Genomic DNA, 19,056 nt, shown 5'->3' on the forward strand with positions numbered 1-19,056 from the left:
CGTAACCATCTATCATTAAGGACAAAGCCGGTTATTACATGCTCTGTGACCCATGTGAGTAAGCATGTGGTTTGGTGTGTTTTCATATTTAATTCTTAAGGTTTTGAGAATGGAAAAATATACTTACTGCTCTGGGTTTGTTTGAACACAAAACCTATTACCATGCTTTGGAAACACACACAATATTTGACTTCTTTCAAAATGTCAGCACTTTCATAAGTACATATCCTCAAGGCTCTTTCATGAACCTTTCTTTGTTATTTTGAGTGCACTGACATGTACATGTGCACAGGAAAACCAAATTACATTAGACTGCAAAAGTCTGTTAATTTCTAACACTCAGTAGCAATTCTTTCCATCTGCCAACATTTTCACTATGTTAACTTTTCTTCTTTCGTTTGAACTCTAAGGTCAGTAAATAAAGAGTTTTGTTGCCATATTTAACAACTGTACACAACTAGCAAGAAGCATAAAAATTGTTTACATCACTTGCTGCATCAACTTCATAAGAGAAAAAAAATCAAAGCACAAACAGAGCAGTCTCTTAAAAAATAACTTAAAGTTTAGATGATCAAGCTTACTTTGTCAAAAAATTACATGATGTTTACTGTTCTTTATTTCCCCAAATAAAGTAAAACCCAGGAATTTTAGAATAAATGCAAATTTCCTGGCTCACAAGCAACACAAAATCCAAACTTATCATGGAAATGTTTCACAATTTGCTTTACAGACATCCTTTTTATTAGCTCTGCCTTACAAAAATTATATTTGTTAGTTGTTCCAGCAGTGACAAAATGAATTTTTTTTGTGAATGAACACATATGAAAGAAGGCTGTGTGAGAAATACCTAGCTCTTGGCTGAGCATAAAATTGTAATTTCCAAGGAGAAGAAATTGATTTATTTTATTGGATGATACTTTAGTTTTCATCATTGTTCAAAGTGACTGAAAATATATCTATTTGGACTAAGTAAGTACACTCCCAGTTCCCTCTTTCATATGTTTTTGCTCAAGATTGTTTGCCTGCCTATTAATTGTGAAGTTCTGAACATAATGTATCACACCAAATCCTTCTTCTCTTTAAAGTCAGTGGCAGTTTACCCTCATGATTGATGCAACAAAAAAGGTTTGTATTTTCCTAGTTGCAATATATTTGAAAAGCCCAAGCAGAGGAAATTTATACATTTAAATATAGATAATTTACATTTTCATCATTGTGTATGTGTATACACATAGTTAAAGAGAGGAGTGCCAGCCAGCAAGAAATAATGATGCTTTGTAACACCCACTGACTGTCAAATGAGATCAGAGAGAAGAGCCATCATCAGCTCTTCCAGCCACATTTATGTCACTGGCTGCCGCCTTCCCATCCCACTCTACTCCCCCTCAACACTTCTCATTAATCTTCTCCTCTCCTATTTTGGCTGCTCTCAGCTTGTTTCTATTCACATTCTCTGGAACAGCACTGCACTCAATCCTCCTCTCCTGCCATGTGCTACCACTTTCTTTTCTGACAGTAACTCCTCCCTTGCTCTCTCCTCATCATTTCAGTTTCAATTCATTACCCTGCACATTGACAGGACTCGAGGAGCAGAAATGTCCAGCTAAGAAGCAGTGGCTTTTTCAGACCCAGTAACTTGATCGTTCACAGTTCTATAAATGTATGTTTTATTCTCCGGTATTCTGTGACTTATATTTTTTATCATGCCATCTGCATGTATTTCAGAGGATTTTCCTCATACCCTGTTTAACTTGCAGATTTACTCAAGGCTCAACAGTTTTCTCTTACCTTCTACTACATCTTGTCTGTGGACAGTTATTTATGACACTTAGGCTACAGCCTCTACACTAATGACACACAGATGTAAATTCTTGCTGCAGACCATCTTTTAGTCTCTCAGTTTAAAACAAAAACCCAAACCAACTCAGTTTGACTTGTCTTGGAGACACAATCATACATCCCCCCAAGCAAGAGCTCAAAACAAATTGGGCCAAACAGAACTGGAACTCTCCCTCCTCCTGTAGGCATCCCCATCACTGGGCAATACCACACTGCTCAGATGCAAAGTCAATGCATTTTGAGAAAGGTCTCTCTGCACAATTTGACTACAAGTTCCTTTCCAAATCTTCTTGATTTTTATGACATTTTCTATTCCACTCTATTTTTGTCCAAGTGCTAGTCTATTTCCTGCCTTAAAAAACAAACAAACCAAAACTGTGAAAAGGACCATCTAAGCTGGAAAATGCTGTAACAGAAAATGACCAAGAGACTACATTTCTACATACCCTAAAAAACTATTTTTTTTGTGGAAGATAACTGGATCTTCATCCAGAGTAATGCACAGGATCTGATTAAATACGTGACAACTGAAGTATCCATTTGTAAATACTAACTATGAAATCTTTCACAACTTTGATTCCATTTCTTCTAAAGAAAATCAGTTCAATGCACAGCAGAAAACAGAAAATTAAATGAAGAATGGGAAAAGCACAGAAAATATTAGTATTCCCCTCCATAAATATATAGGATGCACCCATTCTCAACACTTAGAACAGTTCTCAAAAATAATTTAATAAAACTGCAAGAAAACACTGATGAAGGTGACAGTAACAGCAAACTCTGAGGTACATAGATGGCGATTTTTCCACCTAGGAAAGATGTGACAGAAGTGCAACATGACAGAGCTTTCCAAAGTCAATAAAATGAAGAATAAGACATGGACAGTTAACTACTCCTTATAATGTAGGAACGTGGGTGTATGAAACACACCTAATTAGATGGCAGATTGAAAACGAACAAAAATGAACATAACACACAAATCCGTTATGTAAATCACTGCCACAGGATGCTGTGGAGGTGAAAGGAATTTTAAGAGCTCAGTTAAAAAAGGAGAAGGTACAAACCTGCAAGTCCCTAACTATTAACTGCTGGAAGTTGGAAAAGTATGATGGGACGGTCACTCTGTATTTAATTCATTTCTTAATACCCTCTACTTAAACATTTGCCAGTATAAAAACCAGAAAATGCAGCTGTTACACCGTTGGTCTGACCCAGAAAGGCATACTTTCTGTTTATCTGCAAGAAAGCTGTCTGTCTTAGAATATGGATTTTATTATACAGAGCTGGTGGCATTGCCTGCCTTTTAAGATTGCCTGCCATTTCCTGTTTAAGTCTCTGTTTTTCATGTGCTTATGGTTTGCACAACTGTAACTCAAAATTTGAGGCTGAAAATACTGAATATCTGCCTCAGGCTGAGTATTTTTAAAAAGTTTTGAGTAAAATGGTTCTGTAACTTCAGCGCATCAGGGTAAGTAAAAGTATATTCTGTTAGTATCTTCCCCTTCCTGTTCTGTGGTGATGGGAAACAGCAACTATTTTGATTACAGAAATGTAAAATTGTATAGACTGCAGAATATAACTTTATCATACCATCTCAAGCATTGATTCAGGGGTATGCTTTGTCCTGTCACATTCAGTGACTGCTACAGAACTTCTAAATGGAGTATCCAATGCTTTAATCAGAAGTGGGACTTTATCTTATTAAGTGACATGCAAACACACAAATAGAAACAGTTCTGCCATTAAAAAAAAAAAAAAGACAACTGATGTAGCATTTGGACTTATATTGCTCATAAATACACTAAACTAGCCCTTATGTGCCTAGAATTTAGTTTGCCTAAAGTGAGGTAAGGAAAACAAAATTCTGGAAATATAATAATGAGCCATGTCATGTCACATGCTGCAACTGAGAGAATCTAGGTAATTAGCTTTTGAAATTACTTCCACTAATTTTTAACACTGAATGCAGGAGAGCAGTGACTTTGCTTATGTAAATAACTTCTAACAATGGTAAAACGGCTTTAAACTGTAACTTTTTGATATTTTGCAATGTATGATGAATGAGAATATGTTAACAATTTTGCTCAGGTAATAGCAGTCTTTATTACTAAATCTCAGAAACAACAACCCTCTGTTTCTTCAGCAGCATGAACACAGTGTTCTACACTGCAAAAACCCCAGAATTCTGTATTTATTCTTGACTGCTCTATTTCAGCAATCACTCTTCTGGCTTGACTCAAACTGCACAGTAAAAAAAAGGAATAATTGCACTTTAATAAAAGGCTTTGGAAAGCCAGCATAGCAAACAGTTATACATTTCAAGTAATCACTGTCTACTTGACAGATGTACTGACAATGTAAATGTTAATGTTGCATTAGAAGTAACTACTATATAGAGGTTTGGATTGCATTTTAGCAACAAGTAATACATATATTCTAATCTAGCAAGGATACAATTAAATAAACTATATAATCTCTGCTTTTTTAATCATTCTGTATTTAATAACAGTTACAGCAACTCCATATTTGGTCAAAGACAGGCAAGACAAGGTTTTTCTACCATGGAGCTCTGCCAGTACCTGACCACAACTCTGGTAGCTCAGGCAAGCTTCATACTGTCAGATATCTTGGAAAGCTTCCTAAACTGACATACCAGTACTCAATCTTACTGCAGTTACAGATGTAGTTCTACAGGCACTTACACTGTGTAAGCTGCAAACAGAAGGATGTTTAACAAAACTTAAAATTTCCACTTCTTTTTATCTCTGGACAGTAAAACATTTCTGTTATTATGACTTCATCTGTTCTAACTGAAGAAAAACTACCAAGAGCTTACAGACATACTGTAAGAGATACTCTAATTTTAACCTGCTCCATCTCATATCTATAAGCTGACACTTTTACCTTGTCTTTCTGTCCACCAGGAAGTGGATTTAAGCAGAGTAACTCAAAATAGTTAATTTTACACTACTAACATCCTAGGTATTTAACACTCTCCTGGTTTAATTCTGAAATAGCTATCTAATTCTTTATGAGTTATTTAATTCTTCACTATAGTTCCAAAGTTACTCAGCTAGAAGAGAAGATGTATGCCATAGGTTTTAGGGGAAGAGACATTATTGAGTCAGGTTTTTTTGGGGGGGCCATATCAATTTTTATTACTGACTTCCATCAATCTTCATCACTATTCAGTTTTGAAAGATCTTTAAAGTATTTAATCTAAAAGCTCTTAAATACTCAAGAATTTATTTTTCTATTTAAATATGAAAGCCGTATCAGTTTCTGCATTTAAATGGTTTTAAATATCTTTAACAGCACTACTTAATTGAGGCTTCTTTTTCCTCTCTTGTGGTTTGTGAATCTTTTATATTGATGAAGAGATAATTCTTTTATTTAAGTGTTTTTAGCAATTATTACCATTTTAAGAACAGTAATTGAAAAGAAAAGCCACTACTATTCTGCAGTTGACATATTTATTTTAAAAGCTAGACATCAATATGTTGCTTCATGCATGCTATTGCCAGATTGAACATCTGCAGCTCTATTACCCTCCAGGACTGAGGCATCACATTACATACCTTGTCCTTCATTTGCTGAGATCATAGTGTTCAAAATAACAACTCTCAAAACAACCATACTTCCATCTTTGCCCATAACTACAACTATTGCTGGTTAAATGTTTGCACCTGTCTCAAAGGAGTTACTTTCCTATATTCAACAAGGAGTAATTAATTCTGATGCAAGTGGTAAAAAAAAAAACAAACCAAAAATCAACTTGTTTTCTGAGCAGGAAAAGTAATGAAACTTGATTTTCCACATATGTATGTACTATTTTTTATAGAGAAACATGAGCAGTCAGAATTCTGCAAGCATAGAATATCTTGATTTTCACACTGGGCAAAAAAAATCAGGTGTTATGGTTAGTTTAAACCTACAAGTATGCTACTACCTGTTGCACGTGCTTTCTGACTCTGATGAGAAACAGAAGATGTAACAGCTGGACTGTGCCTGATGTCCCTTGATGGGACACTGGCTTGAATCACCTACTTGCACCTACCTATTCTCACAAAACTTACCAGAATTAAACTCTGAAATTTTTACTCTACGTTTCACTGAAGTCAACTAATGTGTTCAAAAATTACGTGGGGAAGTTGTAAGAAAAAGATCACCTAAGTTCTATTTCCTGAGGGGAAAAAAGCTAGAAACAATATTCATTTTTACAAAGGACATTTGGAATAAACATTCAACTACCGTACCTGCATAGGACCGGGAATACAAGACAAAACCCTTTCTATGTTTTCAGAATTCACATCGACATCATTTACAGCAACTAGAGCATCTCCTGGAGATAAAACAGACAAAAGCATGAGAAAGTTAGATAGTAATTACACCACAGTACAAAGCCAATGTTTTGTTTTAAAAATGAATATGACATTCAAACAATCATAAATGTCTTTTTGTTACATTTAAGTCAATGGTTTCTACATGCAACATTTACTATGTTTATAAACACTAGTCTATTGCCTCAATTTTCTTAAGGCCTGACTGCCACACTTGAATCATTTTACAAAAATATCTGTCAAAGCCTCTCCCCTCCATCCAGGCTTCTATCATTCTTCTTGATCAGAAAGCCCAACAACTTCACCAATCAAGTTGTGCCCAAGAAGTATTTTTTCCCTCCAAAACTTCTTCTGTTCACCTGCCAATCCTTCTCCACTGCTACCTCTATTGACATAAAAACTATTGTTTCCAAAAGCACTCCAAAACTCACTCCTCCTGTAGCAGCTTACAAGCCCTAGGCCTCCACTGATACCAGAGATTTCAAGCGATGGCTAAGCCTAACTATGGGAGAATCCCACCACCCCGAGCCCCTCTCTTTGTAGCAGTCCTGGCAGTTACTGTGCACCTTAGTAACTCAGCTCAGTTCACCAAACTGGCAAAAAACCATTCACTCTTCTGGTGTGTGATTTTTGTAACCCAAGTGAGCACTTAAATGAGCACTAGAGGTGGCAAAAGCGAGACAGGGACTGTGTAGACAGGATGTGATAGACTTCAGCCACCCTTATTTTGTGGTATTGAGCAGTTAGTTTGGCTTAGCATCTTGTGAAATGTCAGTTTTGCCTTTTTTTTTTTTTTTTTTTTTTTTAAATCACAGCTACCTTATTTCATCCCTACACCTCCTTTGACTCTCAAGCCACATTGTGATTTAGTCCCTTCTCTTTTCCATGCCTTGTCCATTACTGTGGCTTCTTATCCTGCCCTCTTCATGCTTTTATCTGACAGTTCTTCCTGCCTAACAACATATTGCTTTTTCCAAATCTGACTCTCTTCCTATTACTGGAAATGAGGAGAAAAAAAAACAGGATCCCAAAGTCTTTAACTGCAAATGGAAAAGGTTTGAAAAATCAAAGGCACTAGTTAGGAAAGCAAACAGAACCGAATTAGAGCTTACAAACTTTAAATCCCCATTAAAGTTTAAAGTACAAAAATCAAAACTGGGATTTCTATCCGAAGTGAGGGAAAATATTCTAGAGAAGTATTCCAGTAATAATTAGTTGATAACCTTTGCCTCATCCCCCTCAAAAAGATGCATGTTTAAGCATGGAGTATGCAAGAAGGATGAGAGAGATGAGTGGAAAAAAAACCACCTGTGAAGTCAGAATATATAAAGCTAAAATAAAATAAAAAGTTAAAACTCCTTAGACCTGTCAAAAATAATAGAAATTAAGATGTAAAAATAAAAGTTTTTTTGGCCCTTGATCTACTTTCAAGAAAAGAAAAAAAATAGAAGCAGCAGTAAGAAAAGAATACACATTAAAGATATTTCAGGTATGGTAGTGGGAGACTAAATTAACCAAAAGATTTGATTACTTAAGCTCACAAGGTAGAACATCAGTCCAACATTTAAGGTGAGATTTTAGGTTGAATCTAAGTCAGAAAAACTCTTACTACCAGGATAATCCTTCATGGTTTCTCTAATGTCAACATCCACAGTTGGAAACACTTATTAGAATAAAAGAAACACTATATCACAGAGGAAGAAACCAATAAATATTACTGGAACAACAGAAATATACTGGAATTAAATAGTATATTCATTCTCAAGGAGGCAGCCAAGTAACACAAAACATGAAAAAGACAAATGCAACTCCCAGATGTGTTAGGAAAGGCATTTCCTTTGAATGCAAGTGAATATTAATAGGACCTGACAGGATCCCATCCAGACTACTCCCTACAACTCTATTCACCTGTGCTCAAGAAAAATTAAATCAAATGAGATCTGATGCACAGAAGTACTGAAACGATCATGGGAAATGAAGAAGCCATTTATGTTGGTTAAAGACGAGGCGAGTGCCACCGAGTGAGCTGCTCGGTGCGAAAGCAGCTAGAGTAGAAATCAGAAGGTTCTGTAGTCTCAGTGAATTACTAAAAAACTTTCCAATAAGGCAATCTAGGGCAAAATACCTAAGATGAGGCAACATAAATTTATGAAAAGAACTGTACGAAGTGACTGTCAATGCTACCAGGACATAGGACACAATAGTTCATTAGGTATTTTCCAGAGCCAAACATTCAACTTCAGAGTAACAAAACAGGCCTTATTTTCTTTGCTGTCACTTTCAATTGTCTCTTGTTTTCTGTCCTATCGGGTGAAAAACTCTGTAAGTTTACAGCTTGTATCATCTTCTGTCTGTGGAAAGGGAAGTAAAGAAAAGGATTTAGCTTCTTTCTGAATGTTGAAAGTTTTCTACAATTACACAGAATCACAGAATGTTAGGGATTGGAAGGGACCATACTATGAATAGCTTTGTTCCTATTACTAAATTCCAAAGGTGTAATAGAAGGCACAAATCATGTTATGTGCTATGAGTTCTCCTAATGGACTGCTGGACAGAGAAACCCCTTGCTCCTTTTCCTTCCCTCTCCTGCCCCAGGTAAAGCTGCACCCTGAGCTTGTCCCCTGTCCTGTCTGTGCTCTGGCCTGGCCAGTCCATACAAGGGCAGTTCAGAATCAGACACAGCAAACACCAACCTGACCAAAAAGCTCTTGAAGGGCAGGAGAGGGAATGGTATTATAAGAGCAGTACGAGGTATCCCCACATGTGGGGAAAGGCACGAGGAGAGGAATTCTGGGACTGGCATAGCAAAGGTATGTGGATATAACATAAATCAAGAGACAGTCAGACAGTTCATTACTTCCTCTGTTCACAGGGGTTCTTCTGTTATTTGTATCAACATTCATATTTTATCACATTTAGGTGAGCCTTATTGAAAAAGGTGAAATAAACCAGCATGTTCCTCACAACTAGTGTTGCTGCACTCGCAGCATTCAGGGAATTATATGAATTCCTGAACACAGTGAGCAGGCTGGAAGCTGCTTTTCTTCTGAGTCAGGATGTGTGAAAAGCCAGAGGCAGCATTACTGCAGTACTCAACTACACCTGCAACAGAGAAACCCTCAGCCAGTTGGTAGCAGCAGCACTTATCATCACTCTTTCAGGCAGTGTAAAGAGAGTAGAAAAAGGATATGGATTCGTAGCAAATGTGCACGTTAGTAAAATTGTATTTTAAGCCTTGACTTAGCAACAAAAACGTGCTCAACTGCAGAAAATAAGCACTGAATGACTTAAGGTTCAGGACATATTTCAAGTTTTCTAGGGAGAAGACTTGCTAAGCTTAAACTAACACAGTGATGATAATGACAGGCATACTAAGGAAAAGCAGGATCTGTGTCTCTAAGGCCTCTCAATTTCCTAAGAATCTAACAAGGACAACAGAATCTGAAAGTTTAGAAGAATTCTGACAGTTGATCATTATTTCTGTCTTCTACCTTGTTACTAAGTATTATCAAATACAACTGGAATTCTTCCCAGGTACTAGGTTGATTGTTTATTTCTGTCTTCTACCTTGTTACTAAATATTATCAAATACTGGAATTCTTCCCAGGTACTAGGTTGATTGCTCAAAATCGGTGCAGAACACAGTTAAGGCCAATGAGAGAAAGAACATTCTTCTTAACTAACCATTAGCAAGGAAATACAGCATCCCCCCAAAATCCAAGCCATGTTCCTCTATAATACACTATGCAACAACCAACTGCTCACTATTATTTTGCATTAAAGGAAAATTCATTCCTACTCTTCTTACAGCAAAGCCAAGAAAAGGTTAAGTTTTATTATACACACAAAAATGTTATCATGCCTCAGAATAAATTAAATTGGTTTTTTCTATTTCAAGTAATAGTAGCTCTCTCCCGACCTGTGTGTTTCTTGATGCACAGCATAGTGAAGTTTTAGCCTATTGAATCTTCAACACATAATTCAAAGACAGGAAAGTTGAAAGTTAAACAGCATTTAAAAGCAACTCGGAGCTCTGTGCCAGAGCCCCAGGACTTGCAAATTAGTAATCAAAAGCAGAACATTCTGGCTACTCTAATATAACAAGAAATTATAAACAGAATTACTGTGTCCTTTGTTGAAGAACACTGTATTAAAGATCACCATTCACAAATACAAGAGAAAGCTCAAATTGCTCTTGCATTCATCTGGAGCACTGTTTAAACAAAAGTTGTTTGTGTTCTGTTTGTTTTCCTAGAGACCTTATGAATTCTGTTGTAAAGGCAACAGTCATCTAATCCACAAAGCCACTCAAACGACCTGCAGGCATTTTGTGAAGACGCATGCACCTTAGCACTTAAGGGAGTATTTTTTAACATATCTCCCAAGGTGGAATATACAAAGACACTTTGAGAGGAGAAGGTCCACCAGTATTTATGTTATATACTCAAAGTGTTTTATTTATTGGATGCCTAATGTACATATGTAAAATGTTCATCGCAGCAGTAAATATTTATTCCATTCAATTTGTAAAAATGTAATCATGTACCATAAATGGAACAGCTTTCCAGAAGACACACCAAAGCAGTTCTGTAAGGCTGCCTTCATTTTGCCAGGAAATGCTGTATCACTATTAAAGAATTGAAACTTCACATACAACTTAGAAAACCTACATTTACCAGTATGAATGTTCCAGAATTGGGGGTCAGGGGGAGCAGTTGTATGTTTTCCTTCTTTTCTTTTTGTCAAACACAACAGCATTCAAAGAATAGAGACTATGAAGTAACATAATGAAAGACATCACTGGCACAATAGGAAGTATATAAAATTATGAACACAGAACATCTTAAAAGCAGAACATGACCATAAGATCTACCCAGCGTGATAATTAATGGCAGCGAGAGTTTATATACGCAAGTGTTCCTTTGTCAGAGTTGCACATCTACACTTTCTTTGAGAATTGTTTCCTCCCCTTTAGCAGTGTGAAAAACTTACAGAAAGCAAGACTTGGGTCTTCAGACATTAAGTCCATAAAAAAAAAAAAAATAGAGCAAATGCATTAAATTCAAACTAATTTCACTTAATGCTTAATCAATTTAGGTTAAATGAAATAAAAGGGTAAATGTTTGCATTTGCTTACATTGATCTAACTTGCTGGTTTGCAGAGTTAAGTCAAATTTTCTCAGAGTAAAACACTGTTGAATTTCAGATGTAGAGAGGCATTTCACTAGCAGAGAGAAAAAAAGTTGTACAGATGGTACCACAAATATATTTTTCAATCATTCTTATGCTCTTGTGGGTGAAAAACCCCCTCCAACTGACTTTACTTAAGTACAGAGATCAAAGAGAACTTTTTCCTGAAATAGACATATATATGTACATAGACAAGAAGCAGACATTTGCATTAAATGTTGTTTTCAGACTTGATATAAAATTATGTAAAACTGTGCTTTTTTGTCTTAGCCTTTTCAACAATATGGTTGCATACAAAAGTTTTACTGTCTATTACTATATAGAATAGCACCTGACATGCCCTTATTGGCTTGCATTTCTACCAGCCAATAGCATCACTACTGTCCATCACAAAAATCACCAGCATATATGTTAAAAGAAGAGAAACATTAGAACAAAGTCTCACTCAGTTCTATTTTTAGAGACACACTGAGCAACTGCAATAGAGGAAGTAAGTTTTCATCAGGCAGCTCGAGGATATCAGACCTTCAGTCAATTAATTTATCTTTAGAAAAATACACATCTTTCTCTTTAAAGAATAAAGTAGGCTTTTTTTTTTTAATCCCAGAATAGTGAATAATCAAGTTCTTGAATTCTGTCACTTGATATAAAAAGATTCTCAGTCAACAAAGAAACTGTAAGATGTCCATATACGTTCTCCACACAATGCCAAGGAGAACTGAATTTTACTAAAGTGATGGAACAGAGAGAGGAGATGCAGGAATTCTTTTCTATTTTCTTTTATTCCATCTTTCCATCTTCTCATTAGAAAATACATCTCACACCCAGTCAGTATGAGCTAAGAGCAGTGCATATTGATCTCAAACACCTAGTCTGCACACAGCTGATGAAATTATTCCTGCTTTTTAAAGACAAAGTTTAGAAAAGTCTTTGGGATTGCTGGCATCCCTAAAGTGTTAATTTCAGAACCGCCTATCCCTTTGCCACATGAGGCACAGGACTATTATTTCTGTTAAATATCCATTCCCTAGGGATAAGCCTTCAAGCACCATTTCTAAAAGTAGATCTTCTTTGCGTTAAGCTAGGGGACACTGATAAGTGAATATCATTTCCATACTGTGATGGGAAGTGAACATTCTTGGCTGAATTAAAATCAGAACCATGTTGTTCACATGGGAGAGGACTGAGGACACTTTTTTCATGAAATCCTGGTATTTAGTTTCCTCTGTTCTTGGTAATGACTTGGTGGAAGTACTTATAAATGTTCACATACTCCTTTCCAAAAAAGGCAAAGTATGGAACACATTCTGCTGAAGAAAGCCAGATCAATTACTTGCTTTATATGTTAGCAGACTTCTTTTACCCAAACCAACGCTGTTAAATTTCAAGAGGAGATTAAAAGAACATAAACGACATCCCAGACTCCACAGTGAGAACACAGCAAAGCTTACACAAGCTCTATATTTCTATCTTGTGTGTCCAACATCTCTACTTTGGAGAGCCTTTTCAACAAGTACACCATATATGGTAAATTCCTCATGAAAATCTCAAACTCTCTCAGTATTTTGGTCCTTTCAAGGACATTTTTCTGACAGGACTCTTTGTTCAGTGGTCTGCAAACAACAAAAACAGCACGCACAGGAGATGACTGCAGGTTGCTTAATTTTTGTAAATGGATTACCATTTTAAATTGCTAGTCTATGTTACAGAAATCTAACAGACATACTTGGCTTTCTAGCAGTGATGGCCTCGTTTACCAAAACTTCAGAACTCCCAACAGCTATATCTGTGTTTTTACTATTAAAATTAAAATGAGCAAAGATTACTACTTAAACATTTCTTTATTCAAGGAAAGCAAACAAATAAACCCCCCCACATAACATCAACAGAATTACTGGATTAGAAACCCATAGACAACCATTTGTCAGTAAATGGGGTTGGGATCTGGACCTTTCAACTGAAGCTTGCAACAGCAGCCTGCATCTTTTTTGTTCAAAACTGGATTATTATAGCCCATTTTTTCTGTCATCCAAGATTAATCCCTGTCCCTGGGTAGTTTTCACACTTTTCTGACACACAAAGTGTTCAGATATTTGGTGATGAGGGCAATAAGAACAGAAGATGATTTCAAATATGGTAACAATATAAGCTCTGCTAGTGAAAAGAGCTCTCCTGTATTTTCAGTGTCATTGGAATTACTTTTCCATTTGTACTATAGTAAAGATGATTATTATCAGCATTTATAAGTATCCCCTGCTGTGAATCAGACAAGTTTCAGTTTGAAGAGGCGGGGTAGAGGGGAGCATGGATAAAATTATAATGGCATTTCCCATCACAACCCTTATTTGCTTGGATCTAAAAGTGAATATTTAGTGGAGCTTTTTATCTTTGAAGATACGCTCACAGATAAGACTAGAAAGCTTTACAGAGCAGACCAAGGTTTGCATGCTGTTAATAATAAACTCAGGCAAGAAAATATTTTGACAAAAATAACAAAAGACACTTAAAAAATACGAGATAAAAGTAACTGCATTTCATCTTAATCAAAATGAAAAGTGACAGCAAGAATTTAAAAATCAGAGGGCTTTTATGTTTTGAAATTTTAAGATGGATGCTGAACTGCTAAATATAAAAAAAAGATAAAGGAACTGATAAACAACAGATGGATATAATGGCATCTTTTTACAGAGTTACAAAGCAGCGGGGTTTTTTTAGATTGCAAAACTGTTGTATTTACTTTCATATGGTCAGCGCCTGCATTCTACTCGCTTAATAAAGTACAGCAACAAGACTTACGACTTCCATATGCAATCTTAAAATTAAAGCATAGTGCACAAATAACAAACACATGTTTTAAGTGTTCAAAACTATAAGGGACACACATTTCAAAATAAATTGAAGAAGCCACCTGAGGAAAGTGATTACTTATAAGGGAAAAAGCAGTTATTTCTATTAAAATATTAAAGCAATAACCACTACTCAGAATGAAAGAAGTCAAGAGAGTTTAGTCTCTGTTACGATTCAACCTTGGTAGCCATTTAAGTGGCAACCACACTTATCACTGGAAAATTAACTAATTTGTCAATGAAAATACAAAGTAATCAGTAACTTGGTTATTATTTAACATATTACAAACCCACGTCTTGAGAAAAATAATCTAGAGAGCTCAAATTTTAAATAAGATGGGAGAGTTAGAACATTCAATTGGGCATAACTGGCAGGATTTTGGTAGTGGGGTGCTGCAGGAGTGACCCACGTGGCAGGAGGTCGTGAGCTGCCTTGTGTTGCTCGTAGACAGTTCTGAAGCTGGTGTAAGCAACTCACCGCATACCAAACCATGGCCTGGCCAGGGGAGCCATGGCACCTCTGCCCAAACATCTCTAAGAAAGAGCAGCAGTCACTAGGGAAAGTGCCGTAGCCCACGTGGAGGAGTCACGCTGCTGCAGAAGAAAAGAAGCAAGAAGCAAGTAGTGGCAGAAAGGAAACATCACACACACAATCCCACCCTCTTGTGCCACCCGTTACCTCACCAAAGGGGTCAGGACGCACAGTGTTGAACACGCAGTGAAAATAAGGGTAGCTCAGACTAGAAAGGGGGAGAGAAGAGGTCTTTGATCGAAGCTGAGCCCGGAGAAGGCAGGGAAAAAGGCATTTTCTTAATTGCTTAGGGTCTTGGTTTTGTTTTGTTTTCATCTTCTCAGTACCTGAAACAGCGATCTGCAGTTTTCTGTTAACTGGCAAACAGCTACATTCAGTAGCAACTCCCCCAGTCAAAATTGTTTGCCTGCAACATGTGTGGCAAACTGGTCACCAGGAAGACCACAGTATGTTGTTTTAAAGTATGTATGTTAAAACATACTTACTATTTGCTTCACAAAAGACTACTACAAAAAATGGTCTGCACCACTGAAGGCTATTAGAATATTAAAAAGCAAAACAAGAAAACATTAATGTTTATGCATATACAGGTCAATGAAGAGGAACAAAATGAAAACCACACCAGCCAGCAGGCATCACACTGTACTGATCAGGTATTCCTCATTTGTGATGGCTCAAGAAGCTGCTCAGTTTTGTGCTAATCAATTTTAGACTGACCACAGAAATATTCTTTACGGACCATTCCACAATTCACAGGAAGATTCCTAAAACTTACTTTTAACAACAACAAAAAGTTGTATTGTATTCTTCTTGAACTTTCTGTCCAACTTCACATCCTGTGAGGATCTGAGGAGGCTATTTACTGAACTACAGTTACTTCTAAATCAGGCTTTGGGTGTACACCATAGCTACCCGTCCTCTGATGTGCAGTGCAGAAGCAGTAAATCAGATAGTTTTTTTGACCAGAACAAAAAATTTTTTACTGTATATTCTTTATGCAGACAGCACTGAAACCTGAGCATCTAATTTATGCAAAGCATCCCTATTTCTAGACACCACATAAAAATTCCAGGGTATTCAGTGTTCACTATAGATATATAATTTGAAAGTATTTTTATATGAAAATTACACATTTTGTACTGCTGGCACAGAATACAGCTCATTTTCCCAGTAAAGAGTGGAATAACTCCAGTATGCTTAAAAGTATTTCTTTCCAATACTGGTTAATGGTAGCCTAGGACATATTAAACTGCTGGACTCTTTAGATTGACTTAAAATGTTCTTCCATTTAAAACTAAACAAAAACCCCCTAGTTTTTGTCTTCACTAGCTCTGGGAAGCATTAAGTGCTGCAGATGAAGTACCATCTCCATTTAGCAAGTTAGCTTTATCTTCTGGATCTGGTATTTGCCTACACTGCTCTGACTCCACACCTGCTCTTACAAACACGCAGTTATATACAAATTTGTGTCACAAAATTAACTTACACGTTATAAATAACCACTCTTACGCTAATTAGATTAAATATCATTAAACAGATCATGCTGAAACTCACTCTCTCCTCCCCCTCATTCTGCATCCCCCACTCTTGACTAATCAGTTCTTTCTGGTAAAATTTGAAAGTTATCCAATTTTCCCTCTGGAGTATTCTTTAGCATCCCTACCAAAACACATGCTAGAAGAATCAGCTAGTCAAAGCACGATTTGCCTTTTTACACACACAGCACTGGAATTTCAAAAGCACCCATGCTGACTTTGTGGGATTTGTGCTACTATAGTATTAAGATTTTCATGATCATCTAACCAACACCACATCTTTTCTCTCTCCCTACGAGGGACCAACTTCAAGGGTAATTAAAGAACCTTCCACCCTTTACAGACGTAGGCTAGCTGTCTGTCTCACATTTACTCTCTCTGAGGTTGGGGTCTCGTGAATACCGAGTCCTTTTAATGGCCTCTAGATGCTGGAAGTGGGAGTGTTCCTGCTCCTTCACTACTGGCCACAGAAGTTCATTCCCCTCCATTATTCACGCTCGGCTGCTCGTCAGACCTCCTGTGGCCCAAGTTTAACTTACTACACCAGCAAAAACTAGACAGGCAGTTTTTCTTCTGGGTTAGTTTTCTATCAGGTTATTTACTTGCATCAGCTCATAGAACTGTCTGAAAAGAACCAAACCAGCACAAAGGAGAGCTGCTATACTGGCTCACTGCCTCCTCAGACTGCAGCCCCAGTATGTATTCGGAGGCCTTCTGATCACAACTGCTGAAGAAGCAGCTGTTATACTTGCTAAACAAAAGAATATCCAAACAAGGCTGTGCAGAAAGTTTGTAACATATGAATATATCTTACTCAGTATTTTTTTGTCATTTTTATGGTACAAAATCCATTTAAAGCATATACAGTAAAGCTTTTTATCTAAGGGGGATGGTGTAGAAAAGAATGAAAACAAAATACAGTATTTGGCAGGCTTTTTCCCCAGTCCCACTTATCTACTGAGCAAATTCTGCATTAAATTAAAGGTTGTGGTGGTGGGGTATTGGTTGCTCCAAGCTGAAGCTGCTCACTCCCTGTATGCTTATAGGATAGTCATCTCCTTACTATATTAACACCTTCTAGTTCATGTCATGTGTTCTTAAAATCACCAATACAGTAAAATTGAATAGGTAACAAAACATCAGATGCAATTACATTTATTTAAAATAATCCCTCAAGATCTGACAAAGTAGTTGTTTGAAGGAATTGCTTATGTCTCAGGAATAGTCAAGTCAGCTGCCTCAAAAAAACCCCAAAACATCATCATTTTAAAGGAAGAGTGCAGAAGTTTACTATTCATTCCATTACTTACCAATCAGGATTTGACCTGATTTCATTGCTGAACTACCTGGCACCAAGCCATGTACTACGAGCTTCTCTTCACTGATTCCTCTGATGGCTTTATCCTTCCTGCCTTGTTTTTCTGCTCTTCTGCTGCTCCATGAAGACTGGTGGACAATCCCTACTAAGGCCTCCAGCAGCCTGTGCTGCTCATCTTCTCCAGCACTGTACAGTTTTCTGGGATTCACATAAACATACACATCTTTGTATTTTTGCTGAACAGTGACACCCATTTTCTGAGAGGACTGGTGTTTCAATATGGAAGTAGGACCAGTAGAGTGCACATTACAGCTTCCACTGCCTTTCTTACCAGAATGCTTTGGTAAAAGATTCTTCTTTTTTAACATTTTGGTCAATTTCTTCAGTTCATACTTTCTTTCTTTTCGTGATCCCTCCTGAATAACTTCAGCTTCATTTTCACGAAACCTGACATGATTCACTGCTGGCATTTCTGGACAGCTGTTCTGAAGGAGAGTTTCTTCTTCACTTTCACTCAATTCTAAATAAAATAATTCCCCATTTTTCTGCACACCATCCAACCATTCAGGCTCAAGGTCACTGGGAAAGAAAGAAGAATGATCAGTGACAGCTGATAAGGAAGACTGCTATGCAAGTGATAATTGATTACTTCAAGTAAGGGAGGGGATAGGAAGAGTGCTAGGAAAAAAAAACAAACAAAAAGTTGCCTCCTGAATACTGAAAGCTCAACTGCTTTAAGTTTACCGTGAGGGTAAGAGCTCTTCTCAGACCAATGATGGATATGGCAAAGAAAGACATCTCTCTCAGATGTTAAAACAGTTTCTTCCAATGCCTCACAGGAAAACAGCCACTGCAAAAAGCAATACTCTCTTTTCTGAAAACAAACAAAAAACCCATCCCCAAACCATTTCTTTCACATACAAGTTTTAATTAGTAGTTACATTCAAGGGCACAATGGGGCTTTCTAAACTTAGAGAAAAAAAAAGTCATCCTATTTGTTCTTTCCCATTATTTTTTCCCTTATGCATTTGTAAGAAGGATTGTCCTGCAAGCCCTTTGGAAAGACAAAATTAACATTTTAAAATCACCTCGATATAACAAAAACCCCCTAGGTAACACTTTTAAAGACAAATTCAAAATAGTACACTCAGAACTCACACGCAAAAATATCACACAACAAAAAAAGTAAAGAGGCAACACTAGAAAAAGTTCCAGCAGCTGGAGTGGATCACTCTAAGTCACTAACAACAAGCTGCTGCAAAGAAAAGGCAGCTACAGGATGTATCAACAGGAGTACCATGTGCATAGCACAAAAATTTTCAGTCCTAATTTGGCAATGGTGATGTGTCAACCATGACCAGTTTTGGATAATACATTTGAAGAAAGATGTAATACCTGGAACAAGCCCAGAGCACAGAGACAAGTAGTGAGTGGTTCATAAACATGTTTGAAAGGG

At 36.9% G+C, this 19,056-nt stretch overlaps 1 protein-coding gene across 1 annotated transcript in view; it reads right to left on the minus strand.

The window, feature by feature from the left end:
* The window catches only part of INTU (inturned planar cell polarity protein), a gene marked incomplete at its 5' end in the record, with an annotated part of 41,746 nt that extends 23,567 nt beyond the window's left edge, over nucleotides 1–18,179 (minus strand). Inside the window, 2 exons of the mRNA XM_010171598.2 lie at nucleotides 6,096–6,181; nucleotides 17,593–18,179. Of these exons, the coding sequence (XP_010169900.2) occupies nucleotides 6,096–6,181; nucleotides 17,593–18,179 (673 nt within the window). The remainder of the gene's footprint in view (nucleotides 1–6,095; nucleotides 6,182–17,592) is intronic.
* Nucleotides 18,180–19,056: the final 877 nt, after the last annotated feature.

Source organism: Antrostomus carolinensis, unplaced genomic scaffold, assembly GCF_000700745.2.
Source record: "Antrostomus carolinensis isolate BGI_N321 unplaced genomic scaffold, ASM70074v2 scaffold7737, whole genome shotgun sequence".
In the NCBI taxonomy this organism is placed as follows: domain Eukaryota; kingdom Metazoa; phylum Chordata; class Aves; order Caprimulgiformes; family Caprimulgidae; genus Antrostomus; species Antrostomus carolinensis.